This window comes from Miscanthus floridulus, chromosome 1, assembly GCF_019320115.1.
Source record: "Miscanthus floridulus cultivar M001 chromosome 1, ASM1932011v1, whole genome shotgun sequence".
Classification (NCBI taxonomy): domain Eukaryota; kingdom Viridiplantae; phylum Streptophyta; class Magnoliopsida; order Poales; family Poaceae; genus Miscanthus; species Miscanthus floridulus.
In genome coordinates this window covers 83,045,665-83,066,681 of record NC_089580.1, presented here as the reverse complement: position 1 = coordinate 83,066,681, position 21,017 = coordinate 83,045,665, and the positions used below count along the sequence as shown (strand labels likewise).

General features: G+C 44.2%; 2 protein-coding genes across 2 annotated transcripts; one reads left to right on the top strand and one right to left on the bottom strand.

Moving 5' to 3' along the window:
• Positions 1–5,015: 5,015 nt before the first annotated feature.
• Positions 5,016–5,989, bottom strand: LOC136459648 (uncharacterized). Its single transcript, XM_066459493.1, has 3 exons — positions 5,834–5,989; positions 5,507–5,757; positions 5,016–5,088 (listed from the first exon to the last, which is right to left on the bottom strand). The coding sequence occupies exons 1-3, from the start codon at positions 5,987–5,989 to the stop codon at positions 5,016–5,018; spliced, it is 480 nt and encodes a 159-aa protein (XP_066315590.1).
• A 756-nt stretch (positions 5,990–6,745) lies between these two features.
• On the top strand, positions 6,746–7,724 carry LOC136488670 (uncharacterized). The gene is made up of 4 exons (XM_066485520.1): positions 6,746–6,929; positions 7,035–7,144; positions 7,336–7,454; positions 7,522–7,724. The coding sequence occupies exons 1-4, from the start codon at positions 6,746–6,748 to the stop codon at positions 7,628–7,630; spliced, it is 522 nt and encodes a 173-aa protein (XP_066341617.1). The 3' UTR covers positions 7,631–7,724.
• Positions 7,725–21,017: the final 13,293 nt, after the last annotated feature.

The following is a 21,017-nucleotide window of genomic DNA, read 5'->3' as shown; positions in this document are numbered from 1 at the left end:
GGATTAGTAGCATCATTGGATGAAAGCATTTAATATACATGTTTCGGATTAAGCTACTGAATGAACTAGTATATTACGTTTGCTAACGCTACGGCAAATCCCAGCATGTCCAAAGAGATCAACCATACATCCATAAACACATCATGTGATTTCATCTGGTTTTTCTAAAAAAACCCAAATATTACGAGATGTACTTGCTCCCAATTTCCTTCTACTTCCTTCAAGTTGTAAGCATTTGTTCGGATCGAGCTACTGAATGAATGATGAATGAGCCAACATTTGTTCGGTACAGGATGACGTGGGAAGGAATGATCTTTTTTTTTAATAGGACTATCCTTTTTCTCATGTGTTAGTTGAGAGTGATAGATTTTATTCTATTTTCTGGTTGGTAGAAGGATGAAACCAAATAAAATGGATGACGTTTTACCGTGAGCAACTATCGAGTGTGGGGTCCACCTAATCATTTGCGGGGCCCAAATGTCAACCTAACATTTTTTCTCTTATGTAAAAAACAACTTCTTCCTCTATTCCTTTTCGGCCCCGTTCGCTTGGAGGGATTCCGGAGGAATCTGGATAAATCTGAAGAAATTTATGAGAGAAAAAGACTGTTCCGGATGAAAAAAGAAGCGGATCTCCCTAGCACCGCCCTCTGTCTTTGCTTGATCACCTCCATCCGTAGCGGCCTCTCCGCTCCCATCGGTGCCACTATCTTTGCCCACACCCGTGTTGCCCTCTCCACCCCATCTTGCGACACGAGCTCGCTGGAGAGCCCAGCCGCCGAGATTTGCAGCACCACAAGCTCAACAGTAGCCATGAGCTCCATGCTCCATCACGTGCAATTAGCCCGAGCTTCTTGCCTGCCATCGCCAACTCCTCGTCAAGCCATCCATCGAGCCTATGTCGTCGGTTTTTGCGCCTCCCAGTCAAGACAGTGTCGCCCAGTTAAAGCCCTGCTTTTACCTGTGCTAGCAGCTACAAGACAAACAAGCAACGTCGTTCAGAGAGAATAAGCTGGTCCCCTCAATTTCAAGGGATAGGGGCATCCAAGGGAAACACGAGGCAAGAAGGGTCATCTTGTCTCATTCCAGATCGTCCTATGAACCAAACAATTGGTTAGAGTATTAGTTTTTGGGGTCTCATCATTTGTAGTTTTCATTTCAAGAATGTGGTTAAAGAAAAGAAATTTTGTGTCATGTAGCTTTTGGTTTGATTCTTTATCATGCAATTCTATCAATCCTGAGAAACTTGTTGTTTACAAAAAGCAGAGAACACCTAGGGCTGGATTTGCCACTTGGGTGGGGATACGTGGCTCGTGCCCCTCCTACCCTAGCCATGCCACCCCACACCCCCATAAAAATTGGGTTTGTCTACCTTTTACTCGTGTGACATGACACCGAGTGACACATGCCAAATAAACACTCAGAAACTAGCCGGTTGATAGAATCGAGTGTTCTAAGGCCACGAAACACTCGAATTTTATAACCACAAGAATGATCAAAATTAATTCAAACAGATAGAACATATAAAATAAAAAATTATCCAAATTATTTTTATGAAAGCCAAATTAGAAGATTTCAAAAAGGAACCAAATAAAACATACAGACAAACAACTGGATTTAGATCAAATGATCAAAGTTGATTCAAACAGATAGAACATATAAAATAAAAAATTACCTAGATTAGATCTATGAAAGCAAAATTAGAATATTTCAAAGGGAACCAAATAAAACATACGAACAAAAAAGAGCCAAAAAATGATCTGACAACTGTTTAACTAATTTTGACTACTCTCGTTTACGGATAATTAATTTACACCAATTAAATATAGAATTTATACCTATATAGAAATAGTAAATTGTGGTTCAATACAATGTAATCCACTCCTGTTAAAGGAATAAATCTGTATCAAGGGCGAGGTGACGTGATAGCGACGAATCAGCAACGAGCCGGTCCACCAGCCTTGCTGCAACACTACCAGGTAGCTGTACACATGCATGCCTAGCTAGTGGGTAAGCCGGTGGTCTTGAGGCAGCAAAAAGCGAGACGCACAGCATGCACATCTCTGGTTTCGCAATGTCAACGGAGAATTTTCCGTCGGGGGTTACTACCCCATCCCCGTTTCCGCGGGGGCAAATTTCTCCCGTCCCCGTTCCCGTTAAGGCTTATGAGGGGCACTTTTTCCCCATCCCCGTCCCCGCTCGGGAATTTAATCCCCACGGGGATCCCCATCTTGCATCAACTGCACGTAGAAAAGACCTGGTATCAGAAAGCTACTCACCGTACAAAGCATTGCCTTCCTCAGGGTGACAATGGACTTAAAATGAAGATGCGTAAACAAGACATGTGGTACTCACGCCAAAAAAACAAAGGTCAGTGCTAGTAGAACAATGCACATGTGTTGAGACATACAATTATGCATTAATGTTCAACTTCAAATAACTTTTTCCTTTCTGTTTACTTACATAAGAAAAAAAGTTGGTTTAAGAATTATAATTGTTCAAAGAAAACATAAAAGGTGTATTCAATGGTAGAAATATAGAGATAATGCAAGATCGTTGCAGCCTGAACCCTACCCAAGCCAAGCACAATACAACAACCACAAACCGACCCTATGCACAACCGGTCTCAGCTGCTTATGTTAAAACAATTAATGGGATTGTGCAAGTCCTGGTGCCTTTTTGAACTCGAGTAGGCCTAAAGCCCAGCAGCATATACATTATTTATGGAGTGTGCTTTGCAGAAATATGATATAACAGATAGTATGTCAGCTGTGAAAATTGGGTACCAACTACAGTTAAAAACGTATAAAATAGGTTCAATGATTGTAGGGCTACACATTTCCTGAGATGATAAATGTTCATATAATTAAACACACCTGAATTTTTTTCCTCAAAAGTGCTTATCAACATTGCAAGTATTCAGGTAGCAAACTCACCTTCCCAACTAATTTAATCAGGATAATCCCTCAACATACAACCAAAATGCATGAGAATTAATACTTACTTCTAGTGAACCAATGCCAGTAAAAGAGTAAAGCCGCGTCGGAGTGACAACCATCACATAGTATCTTGTGGAGTTTCCAACCACAGCAGTCTCCATCTGCACAACCAATTGCTCAATCACGGTCACTACAGTTAAAACAGAATAATCAATTTAGTAGCAGCAATCTGTCTAAGGGTGACAATGGACTGGATGTCTGGATCCTCCCACCACGTTTGTTCTAGAGCACAAGAACATGTCACACAACATCAGTAACCAAATAACCACAGCAGTTAGGGGCAAATAAGAACTTGGTGCTTCGGCAATACAACAGTGCATCACCAACTAGGAATCCAGCATAGTTTGCTTGGCACAACAACACAAAAGTAGCACCATAAATTTACAAGTTCATGGGCTCATCACAAAGAGGAGTTATGACACAAAATGACAAATTCATAACAATCTTGGAAGCAAACACTAAGGAGTGATACAAGAGCCCAACAGCAGCCAACTGACCCAACTCTTGTCTTCAAAGTTCAAACAAGTGCCGGTCCCTATATCCAACAACCAACAAAAAAAATACAACTAGTCAAGTATGAGTCAACAAAGAGACTAAAGTATTTATCAATTTTAGTTTTACACTTTACCTCAACCCCATCTTGAATCTCTTGAAGACAACTCCAAAAGCTAGCAGTTTCAATATTGTCTTCACCTACAGAAAAGTATTAGAAGAATTAATTTAGAACCATGACACTTATAGAATGTATGGAGTATGCCATAAATGGGACAGCACAAGTACCTTGGTATTTGTTTCGTGGCCAGTTCTGTGAACACATTAAAGCCTCTAGGGTATCTGAATTAAGCCTACTGTGGTGCTCACTAAGAACACGTCCACTAGTGCTAAATGCAGATTCAGATGCAACTGTACTAACTGGGATGGCAAATATATCTCGTGCTACCTTCCTCAATATGGGATAACGTGTCTCAGCTACCTTCCACCAAACAAGAATCTTGAAGTTTTCTGTCTCAATTGGAACCAACTCATCTTCCAAGTACCTTTCTAGCTCTGACTTGAATCTAAATGTTGTTGGCCTTCTACTAGCAACACGTGCACTGATTATAGACAATACACCCGAACTGGAAAGTGAAGGAGCTGAGGATTCTGTATTATCTTCATCCTCTTCCACTTCATACTCCTTCATCAAATCATACAGACAGTTTCTAATCTTAGTAACTCTCTCTGTACACTCTTCATGTGAGTGACCAGTGAGAGTTTCAATGAACCCAAGGAGGAAGTCGGTCTTAAACCGGGGATCTAAAATGGTGGTCAATCTCATTGATCCTTGAATCTCCTTCCAATACTTATTAAACTTCTCATTAATTTCAAACAACATTTTCTCTATAATGGGATTGCCACATATACTCCATTTTCTGATTTGCTCTTTAGCCTCACAGATTTTAAGAAGATGAATATTGGCTGTCACATAATTTGTCCTAGAAAATACTGTTGTAATATCATTAAACAACTTGAGTCTACCAACTACCTCTCTACAAAAATCCCATTCTTCCTCGCTAGGTGCACAATCATACAACTTGTGATGCACGACTAAAAACAGCTTTGTAAGGTGCACAAATATACAACTTGTCAACAATTGATGCACGACTAAAAACAGCTTTGTAAGGCATTGCAATGCTAAGTATCTTGAAGGTAGAGTTCCACCCAGTCTTGCAATCAAGGCCTAACTTGTGTTCCAATTTTACTTTGATATGTTTAGCAATTTCTTCAAATTTCTCTATTCTTTTAGGTGTGGCTGTCCAATATGCAACACTCTCATGATTTTTTGCAATTGAATCCTTTATCACCTCTAAACCATCCCTCACAATTAAGTTTAGAATTTGGGTAGCACAACGCATATGCAACAATTTTCCATCCAACATTAGCTTTGATTTGCCTATCTTCTTGACAAGTTCAGGGATTACCTTAGCATTAGTGCTACAGTATCAAGAGTCAAAGTCGAGATCTTTTCATCTAAGTTCTACTCCACCAATGCTTCATAGAGCACTTCACTGATAACTTCAGCTGTGTGTGGAGCTGGGACATAGATAAACCTGGAAATACATGACGACAACAATATTTTATCAAGACAATAAACTGAATATGATGGTAGCAAGAAATAAAATCATTTTTTGATGAAATACCTCATGATAATGTCTCTAAATGCCCATGAATCATCAATGAAATGAGCTGTAATAGCCATGTACTCTCTTCTTTAGTTATCCGAGGTCCACAAGTCAGTAGTAATAGCAACTCTCGACTTAGTTCCAGGCATGTAGGATAGTGCCTTTTTCTTTTCTTCCACACACGTATTCATAATATCCTTCCTAAAAATTACAGCAAGAAAAGGTAAAAAAAAGAATAAAACTTTAGTGCAAACACACACAAAAATGACAGCTAGGTAGTGCCAAATATTACCTAATAGTGTTTCTAGTCATCATCTTGAATAATGACCGTAATGCACTCACAAACCTTCGAAAGCCAGCATGGTCAACAATACATAAAGGATACTCATGCACTACAATCATGGAAGCAAGCTCCTTCCTAGCAACTTCTGGATCAAATGTGTAATTCTCCACTGATATTTTCCCTCCTTTAGAACCGAACCTCAAGGCTGATGGTTCAAGTGTCTTCTGCTGACCCTTTAGCTTGATCTTTTTAAGTGTGCATATTTTCAAATGATCATGTAGATGCCTTGTCCCATTTGTGCTTTTCCCTCCAAGCTGTTTGTAGTAATGAAGGCATTGAGCCTTCACAATACCACATACTTTGACCTTCTTGAAATCATTCCAAACAAACAACAGAAGTCAGCTTTCTCTTAGTGCCAAAGTCCATGTCTTCGGGCTCATCATCATCAATTTGTATCGGCTCAGAATCATTAACAGATTCAGTTTGTGGTGGAAGTGATTGTGAATCTTGTTGGCTGCTACTCCCGCTGCCTTGAGTTGCGTTCATAATGAATCTGACAATTAACAAATAAATATGAATGAAATCTGCGACTATATATGAAATATGCAAACATAAATAAAATGCACAAAAACATGCTGCAATAATCTGAAGCTCAGAGCGTAGAATATAAATATGAACATTGTAGCATACTATGTAAATCGTTACACACACACATTCAATAATAATCTGAAATTTTAACTAAGGGCGCGTTTAGATGGCAAAATTTTTTGGTTTTGGCTACTGTAGCACTTTCGTTTGTATTTGGTAATTAGTGTCTAACTATGGACTAATTAGGTTCGAAAGTTTCGTCTCGCAATTTCTCATCCAACTGTGCAATTAGTTTTTTTTCGTCTATATTTAGTACTCCATGCATGTGCCGCAAGATTTGATGTGACATTTTGAGGTGAAAATTTTTAGAATCTAAACTGGGCCTAAATGATTCAGAACCATGGGCGGAAGCCGATACATTCGGTGTTGCAGGAGAAACCGCGCGTGCCGTGGCGGCTGGGCCTCGGCGCTCGGCTCGCGAAACCGGGGCGCCGCGCCGCCGTTCGCCTCTGCTGCATGGCAGACACGAACTAGTCATATGACCCTGACAGGCCCTCTACCTGCACATGCGTGACGACGCGTCGCTACCACGCTCGGGTCAGGTCTATCCACTGACCGCACCAGTATATATAGCACAGCACGTCAGCACGATGCCGTCCAGCAAACTTGAGAAAAGCTTTGCCGAGAGTCCGAGAGAGAGAGAGAGAGACGACGATGAAGGTGCTGGTCGCGGTGGACGACAGCGACGGCAGCCGCCATGCGCTGGCCTGGGTGCTCGACCACCTCTTCCCGGCCGCCGAGCAGCAGCATGAGGAGGAGCCTCAGCCGCCGCCGGCGCTGGTGCTCGTCCACGCCCAGGAGCCGCTCCGGCACGTCATGATGTACCCGGTCGGGCCAGGTGATTCCACGTCCCCGTAGCACGACCACGGTCACCGGCACATGTTTATGTCCGCCTTCGGCCATACGCGTCTCACCTCGTAGTCTCGTACGCGCTGGCTCGCAGGGTCCGCGGTGTACGGTGCGCCGTCGATGATGGAGTGGGTGCGGGCGGCGCAGGCGGAGAATGCACGCAACCTGCTCGACAGGGCCAACCGGATCTGCAACCGACGAGGGGTAACTTTTTTATTTATTTATTTTCTTTCTACTACGTACTACCACTAGTCTCCTACTACTGGTACTAGTAGTATCAAATCATCAAGGCACGTTGCATATGCTGCTGCATCTTGCATATGATGTATAACCAACATACTGGGTGTGCGACGTGGCGCAGGAGATGTGACGCATTTTGCATCGTCCGCCCGTAGGTGAGCTCGGAGGGCGTGATGGTGGAGGGTGATCCCAGGGATGCGTTGTGCCGCGCCGCCCAAGACATGGGCGCCAGGCTGCTCGTCGTCGGCAGCCGTGGCCTCGGCGCCATCAAGAGGTATGTTGGATTGAATGGAACACGGTGATCGATCGACCGATCCAGAGTCGTTCCTGTGTGTTTGCAGGGCGTTCCTGGGGAGCGTGAGCGACTACTGCGCGCAGCACGCGAGCTGCCCGATCATGGTGGTCAAGCCTCCTCACGACAACGAGCATGACCACCGGGCGACGACCTGATTTCCGGTCTCCGTTCTTCGATTCCAGCGAGGCCTTGTTCGGTTCTCTCGGAACCGGCCGTTCCGGGCCCGAAAATCTTTCGCGCTAATACAAATTTGTGCGGCTGGAAATCATTTCCCTGCAACCAAACGGCCTGGAGAATGTATCACTCTTGTCCCCTCCGGTCGCCTCCGGCTGTCCTTATTTTCCTGCTGCCATTCGTTCGGTTCACCCTGAAAGGATCAAGATGTCTAAGAGGAGGTGAATTGGACTAATTCTAAATTTTCTTTCAATAATTAAATTCTACGGTTAGCCCAATTAACCCCTTTGCCTAGAAAAGTGTTTCTATTAAACTAACGCACAAAGGACTTGCAACTTATGTTTCAAACTTACTCTAGCATGGCAATTCTATGAATGTAAAGACAAGTATTGAATTGCTCAAAGTAAATGCTCAAGGTAAATAGAGAGAGAGGAACGCGGCGATGTTTTGCCGAGGTATCGGAGAGTCGCCACTCCCCACTAGTCATCGTTGGAGCACCCGCGCAAGGGTGTAGCTCCCCCTTGATCCGCGCAAGGATCAAGTGCTCTCTACGGGTTGATTCTTCGACACTCCGTCATGGCGAATCACCCAAAGCCGCTCACAACTTGAGTTGGGTCACTCACAAGCTCCGTCGGGTGATCACCAAGCTCCCAATCACCACCAAGCCGTCTAGATGATGGCGATCACCAAGAGTAACAAGCACGAACTCTTATTTGACCACTCGAAGCCTAATGAGAAGATAGATGCACACTTGGCTACTCTTGATTCACTAAAGAGGCTACTCTCTTGGATTCTCAAATCTCAATCATCTCACTAGGATCTTGCTCTTCTTGGCACTCACAAACATGTTGCTCAGCTGTTGGAATGAGCAAAAGTAACTCCACACACGAGTGGAACTTCTATTTATAAGGCAGCTTAAAAACGAACCGTTATGAGCTTCTGCGGGGTGACCGGACGCTCCGGTCGTATTGACCGGACGCTCCAGTCAGTTCAACCTGCGAACCAGTGAAAAATGTATTGACTGGATGCTGGCAGGGTCCGGTCACCACTGACCGGACGCGTCCGGTCGTATTAAACCCTTACTGGAACCTTATTGTACTCGACCGGACGCTGAACCCCCAGGGTCCGGTCAGTACTGGTCGCAGATTCCCTTCTCTGTAACTTTACTGGAGTCGACTGGACGCTGCCTCTCAGCGTCCGGTCACATGACCTCTCCAGCGTCCGATCGCACCGAACGCAGACTGCTTGATCAAATGAACTGACCGGACCCTACGGCCAGCGTCCGGTCACACCGGAGCCAGCGTCCGGTCAGCATTTGACCCTCCATTCACTTTCAACTCTCAATCATATGTGAATGAAGTTTGCTCCAAAAGATCTTAGGTATTCATAGGAGCTACCTAAAGCTAGTTTTAACAAGTGTGCACCACACCTAACTCACTAGTCTCACCTAGGTCAAGCTACCCGTCCATACCCCCCTTAATAGTACGACCAAAGAAAAAAAACAAAGTCCTAAACTACTCTAAGTGTCTCTCCAACTCCAATCGACACTTAGAACTAGTCATCCTTAAACTTGTCGTCCATCCTTTGAAAACTGAAACGATTTCCATCGTAGGGGCATGACAACCTTGATTGCCCAATCGATCTCCATTACCATGACCTAACTTAATTGTCTCTGCAAAACACACGTTAGTCATAGTAATCTTGTATTGTCATTAATCAACGAAATATAACTAGGGGCCTAGATGCTTTCAATCTCTTCCTTTTTGGTGATTGATGACAATACCACCTTGAGTATGTAAAGGAGTAAGGTATTTGACGAGCTTAGTTCATATAAGCTTTTGTCGATAAGAACAAAAGTGTTAGTCAAGCTTATATGACCCAAGCCAACACAATGTACTCAAAGGATATGAATTAAGCATGAGTACAAGTAATAAAGCTCATTTGCATCGGAGTATAAACGCGGAAGCAAAGGCAAATGAGCATAACACAAGTGATAGGACATATAAATAATGTAAAGTAGAGAGCACACATGTCATATATCACAATCACGTAGATATCACTATCACATAGATATAATAGTATGCATGAAAGTAACACATGAATACATAAACGTAATAGTGTATCACACAAATAAGACTCCAAATGTATATAGTAGACTGATACTAGATAACTAGCTCCCTCTAAATATCGCTCCCCCTGAGTCTACATACTTGAACCCTCTCCCCCTTTGACGTTAAACACCAAAACCTAAGGGTCGGTCGGCGGGGCTACAACGGATGAGCCAGGCGCTGAAGTACATGGAGCAAGATGAAACTGAGTGCCATCATCATCTGACCCTGAGCTCTGTACTGACTGACCCTCTATAGCAGGAAGTGTCGCTGAAGCGGTCTGGGTCTAAGCTGGGGCAGGTGCTACCTGTGATGCTGCTAGGACGTCTGTCGTAGGATCTGACGAGGCGACAGACGAGGGGAGCCTCTGAGTAGTCATGACAACTGGAGCTGCTGTAGAAGCACCGGCGGCATGCATATGAGGCGGTGTAGGCATGCCGGTCAACTCGCTGAAGGATGCTCCAAGACTCCTAGAGACTAACGTGTCAGGCACAAAAAGCGAGGAAGACTGATCCGATGAGAAGCCCGTATGATATGGAGTGAACTGCGGGGCAACCACTGGTGAGGACAACCACTGGGACACCTGAACTGTGGGTGAAGCAAAAGGAGCTAGAGGCTGTCCCTGACTCTGAAGCCCACTGGGCTGTACTGTTGGAGTCGTCGTAGTGGTGGTAGGCTGGGTAAGCTGGGGCGAAGGCTATGGCAGTGGGGCCCTAAGTGCTATTACTACATGCTGCATAAATCCCATGAGCTGCTGCTGCCTCTAGAACTCGTCCTGACGAGCCTAGAACTGTGCGAAGTTGGCAGCAGTCTCCTGTGCCTGTCGTGCCTGATCCTGCTACATCCGCTCAAGAATAGCAATCAAAGTGGGGTCCGTCTACGGTGCAGGTGGGGCTGAGCTAGAACTGCCGGCCTCTACATCATGTCTGCGTGGAGGCATCTGAGGAATCAGCTGATAGTCATCATCCGAACTGTCACTGGACTTGGTCAACTCCTGCTGTGCCTCAAGTTGCTCCTCCTCAGTAGCGGCTATGCCTCTGATGATCTTGTCCTGCTGAGCTACTGACTCTAAAACATCTAGACGACGACTGGGCCGAGCGGGTGCCTGTGGTGTGCTATGCAGGATCCTCTGTGTCATGTTATAAGCTGGAAACTCTATGGTGGCACCTCTGTACTCGGCAACCATCTCTGGGGTCCTAACCTGCACAGACTAGAGCATCAGGAATGTAATCCAATGTGCATATGGAAGCTGTCTATGACCCTTGAAGCCCTCAACTATAGTATCCTCCATCTCTGATAGAAGGAGGTCACAAATGTCGAACACGGTCTGCTGCATCAGGGCGTTGAGGAGCCAGAGCTATAAGCGAGTCAGACCCTCTCTGTATCCCAACCTAGGAAGTAATGTCCTCCTAATGATAGCCTCAAGCACTCACGCAGTAGGAGTAAGATCACTAGGGTTCCTCCTCGACCCCTCACCAAAGGGCTCCTTGAAGCAATGTCGCACCAGATTAGTAGGGGGCACCATCCCTCCATGAGGACGCATGGGAGGCTCCTGCTATCCATAATATACCTCATGCAATCTAACAGGCTGATCTTGTAGCCTCAGTATCTCCCGGGCCCTGAAACTCATCACCTTGTAGTCTCTGCCGTTGAATATAAAGTGTATAAAGTTATGCTGCGGATCAACGTAGAGTGAAGCATAAAACTGCCGAACCCAAGATGGTACATATACTCCTGTCCGGCCAATCAGATCTGTCAGCCCCGACAAATACGACAAGTAGGGGCGGATATGCTCTTCGGCTGCTGCCATAATAGACTCTATACTGCAGACTCTCTGAGATCTGAACACTGCCCCACTGTTGAGATAAGCATTATAGAAATCCTCCTAGAGCGGTGTATAGAAACCCTATGTTGCTCTCTCATCCCTCCTCAGAGGGAACCACACGTCAAACTCAACAAACCTCAGCTGGTGAACCTGTCTGGCTGTGGTGACCCTCAAGTCAAGGTGTACCACTAGAGGCAGACCCTATGGTCTAGGCGGTGGGCGTGAACCCCTACGTTGTGTAGCTGGCCTTGGTGGAACAGTAGCATTGGTACGACTAGAGTGACATAGCTGGGGTGCCGACTCGGTCTCCTCGGCCTGCTGGCCCTCCTGAGTCTCCTGAGCTGGCTGAGGTGCTACTGGTCGGGGCTGCTGTTGTGGCTCCTACTGGGACTCCCCCTGACGCTGAGGCTCCTCAATAGCCAGACAACGTCCTGCCATCATGATAGTCCCAGGTGGACTACCATGAAGTCGCTCAATCTCCCTAAGTCTGCCCTGAGCATTGGGTGCTAGATGATCTGCTATGACAACTCCACTACGAGCACCACCTCTCTCGGCACGCTCTGCGGCCTTAGCGACTGCTGCTACTCTCACTGTCTCTGCGTCGGGGTACTTGCGCTTCTTGGATGTCACCTGCTTCGTTGCCTTGCCTTTCGATCCTGTAGGCTGGCAAGGCGGGGGCCTTCGATCGTCATCTCCTAGACCACCACCAACATTCTTCGTGTGAGCCATCTGATCTGACAAGAAGGTGAACTACCGCTGATGAAGATCAACTGTCAAACTGACACTCCCGAGGCTTGGCCTCGATCCATACTCGTGAGCTTGGCTCCGAGTTGTCTGACAACTGCCATAAGAACCTCAACGGCACCGACTCGCTGCACGATGGAATAGATGGATATACAAATAAATACAATATATCTAATAGATGCGAAAGACCTAGGAAGCAAGCAATGTAGGTACGAAATTGAGACGACGGGCATTCTACCTGACGATCAGCGATCCAGGAAAAGAAGAGACGTCACGCGGGGAACCTTAGAACCGACTAGGGTTAGGGTAGATCGAAAGCCCTAAATGTGATTTGAAATCAGTGCATTGCAATTTGATCTAGGTCACAAGCAAATCAAATTGGGAGCAAAGGTCTGGCCTTACCAACGAGGAGGTAGGGCTAGGGCACTGGAACAACGGCCTTGAGTGGCGCTCGGTGCCTGGGAGCCGACGGTGGCACACGCGGGCGACGACGACGTGGCGAAGTGCTTGGATGCGGGCTCAGCACAGGCAGTCGCGGACGGTGGTGGCGCGCGGCTGCAGTGGATGGCGGCGCGTGGAGCTGGACGATGGCGTTGGCACGGGAGGCGCACGGCGAGCTAGCGAGGCGTGCTGTGGCAGCGTCGGCGGCTAGGGCATGGACTGGATGGGGTGGTATGGCCGAATTGGATTAAATAGGTCCCCCCCAACGCAATAGATAAGGAAATGGAAGAAGAGTCCTGATGTCGCGCGAGATCCACTGACGGGACGCTCCAGTGGTAGCGACCGGACGCTACCACCCAGCGTCCGATCGATTCCAGAGAGGTCCAATTCCTCAGGAATCATGACCAGACGTGTCCGGTGGTCCATGACCGGACGTAGGCAGGGTCCAGTCAGTACAGCCTGTTTCTTCTTCAAATGACCGGACGCTGGAACCCTTCCTGACCGGACGCACAAACGCAGCGTCCGGTCACTCCTTCAGCAGCAGTTCACCTCCTTTTCCAGCAAATCTTCAAAGTTCCTTCGCGTTGTCTGTTTCCAATCAAGTCCCAACTTGAATAAGATCCAAATAAACACCAATTGGGACTGATATGAGTGACCTCTCTCAAACCCTCATATTTTTCAAAATATTTTGCCTTAGGCTATAGTTCTTTTTAAGAAAATAGGCAATAAGAGGGCAAATGGAACAAAATGACAAAACAACATCCATGCATATGCAATACTTTGTAAGTAAATCTAGTTGCTTGTCAAGTTTGATCCAAGCTTAAGCTTCTTCACACGCTTTTCGGCGGTTATCTTAACCATGTTAGATAAGCCCTATATGCATTGCCAAAAATTAAACATGTTGTATATTATAATGAATGCAAGGGACAACACAAGCTCAATTTTTAGTAAAGTTGCTAAAGTCAAGTACATTGAGCTCATTCCGCAATCTACAAAATATAGCCTTATCTAGCGGTTTAGTGAAGATATCCGCTAATTGATCTTCGGATCTTACACCTTCTAGTGATATATCATTTTTAGCAACATGATCTCTTAGAAAGTGATGGCGGATATCTATGTGCTTGGTGCGAGAGTGTTGAACTGGATTATTTGCAAGTTTTACCGCACTTTCATTATCGCACAAAAGAGGTACATTTTCTAGAACTACACCATAGTTTAGCAAAGTTTGTTTCATGTATAAAATTTGTGCACAACAAGCACCCACGGCAATGTATTCTGCTTCGGCGGTAGACAAAGCCACACTATTTTATTTCTTGGAGAACCAAGACACAAGTGATCTACCAAGCAAATGGCACCCTCCGGATGTGCTCTTTCTATCAACTTTGCATCCGGCGTAATCCGAATCAGAATAGCTAACTAATTCAAATATAGCTCCTTTGGGATACCAAAGGCCAATGTTTGGTGTGTGCTTAAGATACCTAAGGATTCTTTTTACGACAATTAAATATGTTTCCTTAGGACTAGCTTGAAATCTAGCACACATACACACACTAAACATGATGTCGGGCCTAGATGCGGTTAAATATAACAAGCTACCAATCATAGAACGGTAGAGAGTTTGATCAACCGGGTTATCTCCCTTATCTAGGTCGAGATGTCCATTGGTAGGCATTGGTATCTTGATTGGCTTACATTCATCCATCTTGAATCTCTTGAGAAGATCTTTTGTGTATTTCTCTTGAGAGATTAAGATGCCTTCTTTCATTTGCTTGACTTGAAAACCCAAAAAGAATGTAAGTTCATCAATCATAGACATCTCGAACTCTTTCGACATCAAATCATCAAATTCTTTGCATGAGTCTTCATTTGATGATCTAAAGATGATATCATCAACATATACTTGACAAATAAAGATATGCCCATCGAGCTTCTTGGTGAATAGTGTGGTGTCGACTTTCCCAATGGTGAAACCCTTCTCAATGAGAAAGTTCCGAAGGTGCTCATACCAAGCTCTTAGGGCTTGCTTAAGCCCATATAGTGCCTTGGACAACCTATAAACATGATTAGGATATCTAGGGTCTTCAAACTCGGGAGGTTGATCAACATAGACTAGTTTATTAATAAAACCATTTAAAAAAGCACTTTTCACATCCATTTGATATAGTTTCATTTGATGATATGATGCATATGCAAGAAGGATACAGATGGCTTCTAATCTTGCAACCGGTGCAAAGGTCTCTCCAAAATCCAAACCTTCAACTTGATAGAACCCCTTTGCAACTAGTCTTGCCTTGTTCCTCACAACAACACCTTGATCATCTTGCTTGTTGTGGAACACCCACTTTGTTCCAATGACTCTTGCACCTTTTGGTCGCTCTTCAAGAGTCCAAACTTCATTGCGAGTGAAGTTGTTCAACTCTTCATGCATGGCATTGATCCAATCTAGATCTTTGAGAGCTTCTTCTACCTTGGTAGGCTCATAGCAAGAGACAAAAGAGTGATAAGCAATAAATAAAGCAAGTTTTTGAGATCAAGTTATTACACCATTTGATGGACTCCCTATGATGAGATTTTGTGAATGATCTTGTAGGAGAGGTGTATTTCTTCTATTGACCACTTGAGGAGGAGGTTGTGAAGCATCAACATCTTGTGCTTGTACCACCATTTGCTCATGGAAGATATGAGTATCTTTATTTTCTACTCTCCTATCTTTTTCACCATCTTGTGGCACACTTGATGAAGAAGGTTGATCAATGACTTGTACATGATCTTCATCATCTTTTGGCTTGATGTCTCCTACCAGAATATTCTTCATAGCCTCCCTCAATGGTTCATCACCTACATTATCAAGATTCTCATGTGCTCCTTAGGAGCCGTTAGATTCATCAAATTTCACATCATATATTTCTTCAACCAAGCCGGTGGCATGATTAAATACTCTATATGCTTTGGACTTTGACGAGTAACCAACAAGAAAACTAATATCGCAACGTCTTTGAAACTTTCCTAGGTGTTACCGCTTCTTATAGATGTAGCATTTGCAACCAAACACCCTAAAGAAGGAGACGTCCGGCTTCTTTCCATTGAGCAACTCATAAGGAGTCTTGCCAAGGAACTTTTGAAGGAATATGCAGTTTGATGCATAACATGTGGTGTTGATTGCTTCCACCCATAGAGCTTCAGGGGTGTTGTACTCATCTAGCATTGTCCTTGCAAGAGTGATCAAAGTCCAGTTCTTCCTCTCAACTACACTACTTCATGCTTGATCCCAACTTTATCACAATAGGCTTCAATGTTTGTATTGTCAAATTCTTTGCCATTGTCACTTCTTATCTTCTTGAGCTTTACTTCAAATTCATTTTGAGCTCTCTTGGCAAACTTCTTGAAGCAAGATGCAACTTCGGATTTGTCATGAAGGAAGAATACCCATGTATACCTTGAATAGTCATCAACAATCACAAGACAATAGAGATTCTCTCCCAAACTCTTATATGTTGTTGGTCCAAATAAATCCATGTGTAGGAGTTCTAGCACTCTTGTGGTTGACATAAAAGCTTTGGTTGGATGAGTATTTGCAACTTGCTTGCCGGCTTGACATACACTACAAAGCTTGTCCTTCTTAAACTTCACATCCTTCAACCCTCTCACCAAATCATTCTTCATAAGCTTCTTGAGTGAGCTCATCCCAACATGAGCAAGTCTTCTATGCCATAGCCACCCAAGTGTTATTTTGGTGAATAGACAAGTCTTTAAATTTGCATCTTCGGAGGTGAAGTCCACTAGATATAAGTTGTTGTATCTAAATCCATTGAATATCACTTGATTGTCATCTACCTTGGATACAACAACCTCCTTCTCGGTGAATAAGCATTAGAAGCCAAGATCACATAATTATCCAACAGATAGCAAGTTGAAGCTCAATGAAGCAACATAGAGCACATTGGAGATGGAATGATCATTTGATATTGCCACTTTGCCCAATCCTTTAACCTTGCCCTTTGAGTTATCTCCAAATGTTAATTTCTCTTGTCCATTTACCTCTTCATCTAGTGAGATGAACATATGAGGATCACCGGTCATATGTTGAGTGCAACCACTATCAATAACCCAATAACTTCCACCGGTCTTGTAGTTCACCTATACACAAGAGATTCAAGCTTTAGGAATCCAAACTTATTGAGGGCCCTTCACCTTCTCAACAAGTAACTTAGCCACCCAAATCTTCTTAGGCCTATTCTTGTTAGGGGGACCTAAGAACATGACTTTCATCTTTCCACTAGAGTCCTTTCTAAGTATGTAGTGAGCATTGAAGGCAAAGGGTCTAGCATGCTTGGGCAATGGTTGTGGTAGTGGAGTTTGGCACTCATGAGCAAAATGGCCTTCTTGTCCACACTCAAAACATCTCTTTGGCTTTGGCTTTGGCTTTGATTGTTGTTGTTGAACTTGAGCCTTCTTCTTCTCTATACTTGCCACATATCCAATGCCACTTCTATCCATCTTTATGACGGTGTTCATGAGTAGCTCACTTTAGAGGTGTTTGTCTCTAGCAAACTTGCTCAATCCAATCTTGAGATGCTCTTTCTCCAACTTGAGTTTCTTATTTTCTTCCTTTAGAGCATCATCTTTCTTCTCTTCCTTGAGCTTCTTGTTTTCTTCTTTGAGCTTCTTATTCTCAAGAATCAACTCTTTGTCATGATCAAGAGTTTCTAGCACAATGGTGTTGTGGCTTTTCATTTCTTTAAGATCTTTCATGAGCTTCTCATTTGTATTCTTGAGCTTGACATATTCATCATAGTCATTGCATTCAACCACTTGCTTACCTTTGCCACTAGATCTTTGCTCAATGCTCTCATCAATCAAATCATCACATGATGTAGCTATATCAATCTTAACAACATGGTTAGTAGCATCATGTGGCTTACTTGGTAGGAATTCTTGAGCAATGACAAGAGTATCATAATTGATCTTTAGGGTTGTATGTTCATCTTTTAGCTTGTTGTGGCTAGTGATGAGCTCATTGTGCACCCACTCAAGTTTATTATGTTTATCTTTAAGCTCTTTCTTAGAAGATTTGAGCTTCTTGAGTTTGGATGATATAGCATCATTTGTCTCTTTAAGCTCAACATTAGCCTTTTCCAATGTATCGCATTTTGCTAAGAGTGAGTCATTTTTAGCATCAAGCTTTTCATTTGTAGCTCTACTCTTTCTAATGATCTTAGTGTATTTTCTTAGTATTTTGACAAGATCATCATATGAAGGTGAATCATCATCATCGCTATCGCTCTCATCATCACTAGCTTGCTCATCATCACTACTATCATCATTCTTAGTTACCTTGCGTTCACCCTTGGCCATAAGGCATAGGTGAGTAGAGGATGATGGCGATGGTAGCGGTGAAGATGAAAGATCAATAGCAATGGTGGCCACCTTCTCATTTTCACTATCATCATCGGATGATCCACTAGATGAATCAATGTCCGTGAGTCAATCACCGACGATGTAGGCCTTTCCACTCTTCTTCTTCTTATGGAAGTCCCTCTTTTTGCCATCTCTCTTCTTGTATGGCTTGTTCTTCTTCTTTTCATCTTCATCTTCGTTACTTGAGTCATCTTTCTTGCCCTTGTTCTTGTTCTTGAACTTGTTCTTCTTGGGCTTGGTGCATTGATGTGCTAGATGACCAAGTTCACCACAATTGAAGCAATCCATTTCAGAGGTTGACTTTCTTCTAGAGCTTGTGAAGAACTTCTTCTTCTTGCCGTCAAACTTGATGCCACTCTTGTTTAGCTTCTTTAGCATCTTGGCGGTCTTCTTCACCATGAGAGCAAGACTTTCTTCATCATCTTCTTCATCACTTGAGCTCTCATACTCAAGTCTTGCTTTGCCCTTATCTTGGCTAGCTTTGAATGCTAAGTCCTTCTCTTTCTTCTTTGTAGAGGATGAGCCATCTTGTGGCGTGATGTGTATGTACATCTTATGAGCATTGATCTTTCCCAAGATTTGTGTTGGTGTAGCGGCGGAAAGATCACCTTGATGTAGCACGGTCACAATGTGCTCATATTTGTCAATGGGGAGGACACTTAAGATCTTTCTCACAACGTCAGATGGTAATATTTGAGTAAGTCCAAGCCCATTGACTTCCTCTACAAGAACATTTAAACGAGAATACATCTCATTAGCACTTTCTTTGGGAAGCATTTCAAATGAATTTAGCTTTTTAATCACAAGATGATAGCATTCCTCACGCTCACTCTTGGTTCCCTCATGGAGCGCATAAATGTCCGACCATAGTGCATGGGCGTCTTTGTGGTTCCTTACACAGTTGAACACATCTTTGCAAAGGCCTCTAAAGATGGTGTTACGAGCCTTTGCATTCCATTTTTCATAATTAACCTCATCGCCTTGTAGGTTAGTAGCATCCCAAGGTTTTAGGAAGCCTTGTGAGGCGGCTCTAAGAATACCAACGTCTAGAGCTTCTAAGTACGCCTCCATGCGGATTTTCCAATATGGAAAGTCATCTCCCTCAAAGATAGGAGGAGGTCTATCCCCATGAGACATCTTGCTCTAAGCGGTTAAGCTTAAAAACGTGAGCACGAGGCTCCGATACCAATTGAAAGGATCAAGATGCCCAAGAGGGGGGGTGAATTGGGCTAATTCTAAATTTTCTTGCAATAATTAAATCCTATGGTTAGCCCAATTAACCCCTTGTGCCTAGAAAAGTGTTTCTATTAAACTAACGCACAAAGGACTTGCAACCTATGTTTCAAACTTACTCTAGCATGGCAATTCTATGAATGTAAAGACAAGTATTGAATTGCTCAAAGTAAATGCTCAAGGTAAATAGAGAGAGAGGAACGCGGCGATATTTTGCCGAGGTATCAGAGAGTCACCACTCCCCACTAGTCCTTGTTGGAGCACCCGCGCAAGGGTGTAGCTCCCCCTTGATCCGAGTAAGGATCAAGTGCTCTCTACGGGTTGATTCTTCGACACTCCGTCGTGACGAATCACCCAAAGCCGCTCACAACTTGAGTTGGGTCACCCATAAGCTCCGCTGGGTGATCACCAAGCTCCCAATCACCACCAAGCCATCTAGGTGATGACGATCACCAAGAGTAACAAGCATAAACTCTCACTTAACCACTCGAAGCCTAATGAGAAGATGGATGCACACTTGGCTACTCTTGATTCACTAATGAGGCTACTCTCTTGGATTCTCAAATCTCAATCACCTCACTAGGACCTTGCTCTTCTTAGCACTCACAAACATGTTTCTCAGCTGTTGGAATGAGCAAAAGTAACTCCACACACGAGTGGAGCTTCTATTTATAAGGCAGCCTGAAAAACGAACCGTTATGAGCTTCTATGGGGTGACCGGACGCTCCGGTCGTATTGACCGGACGCTCCAGTCAGTTCAACCCATGAACCAGTGAAAAATATGTGTTGACCGGACGCTGGCAGGGTCCGGTCACCACTAACCGGACGTGTCTGGTCGCATTAAACCCTTATTGGAACCTTACTATACTCGACCGGATGCTGAACCCCCAGGGTCCGGTCAGTACTGACCGGACGCGTCTGGTCGCATATTCCCTTCTCTATAACCTTACTGGAGTCGACTGGACGCTGCCTCTCAGCGTCCGGTCACATGACCTCTCCAGCGTCTGGTCGTACCGAACACAGACTGCTTGATCAAATGAACTGACTGGACCCTGCGGCTAGCGTCCGGTCATACTGGAGCCAGCGTCCGGTCAGCATTTGACCCTTCATTCACTTCCAATTCTCGATCATATGTGAATGAAGTTTGCTCCAAAGGATCTTAGGCATTCATAGGAGCTACCTAGAGCTAGTTTTAACAAGTGTGCACCACACCTAACTCACTAGTCTCACCTAGGTCAAGCTACCCGTCCATACCCCCCTTAATAGCATGGCCAAAGGAAAAAAACAAAGTCCTAAACTACTCTAAGTGTCTCTCCAACTCCAATCGACACTTAGAACTAGTCATCCTTAACCTTGTCGTCCATCCTTTGAAAACCGAAACGATTTTCATCGTAGGGGCATAACAACCTTGATTGCCCAATCGATCTCCATTACCATGACCTAACTTAATTGCCTCTGCAAAACACACGTTAGTCATAGTAATCTTGTATTATCATTAATCACCGAAACCCAACTAGAGGCCTAGATGCTTTCACACCCCTGCTTCCTGCTCTGCTATAGATGGATCCATCATCCGTTGTTTCCCCTCTCATGTTGATG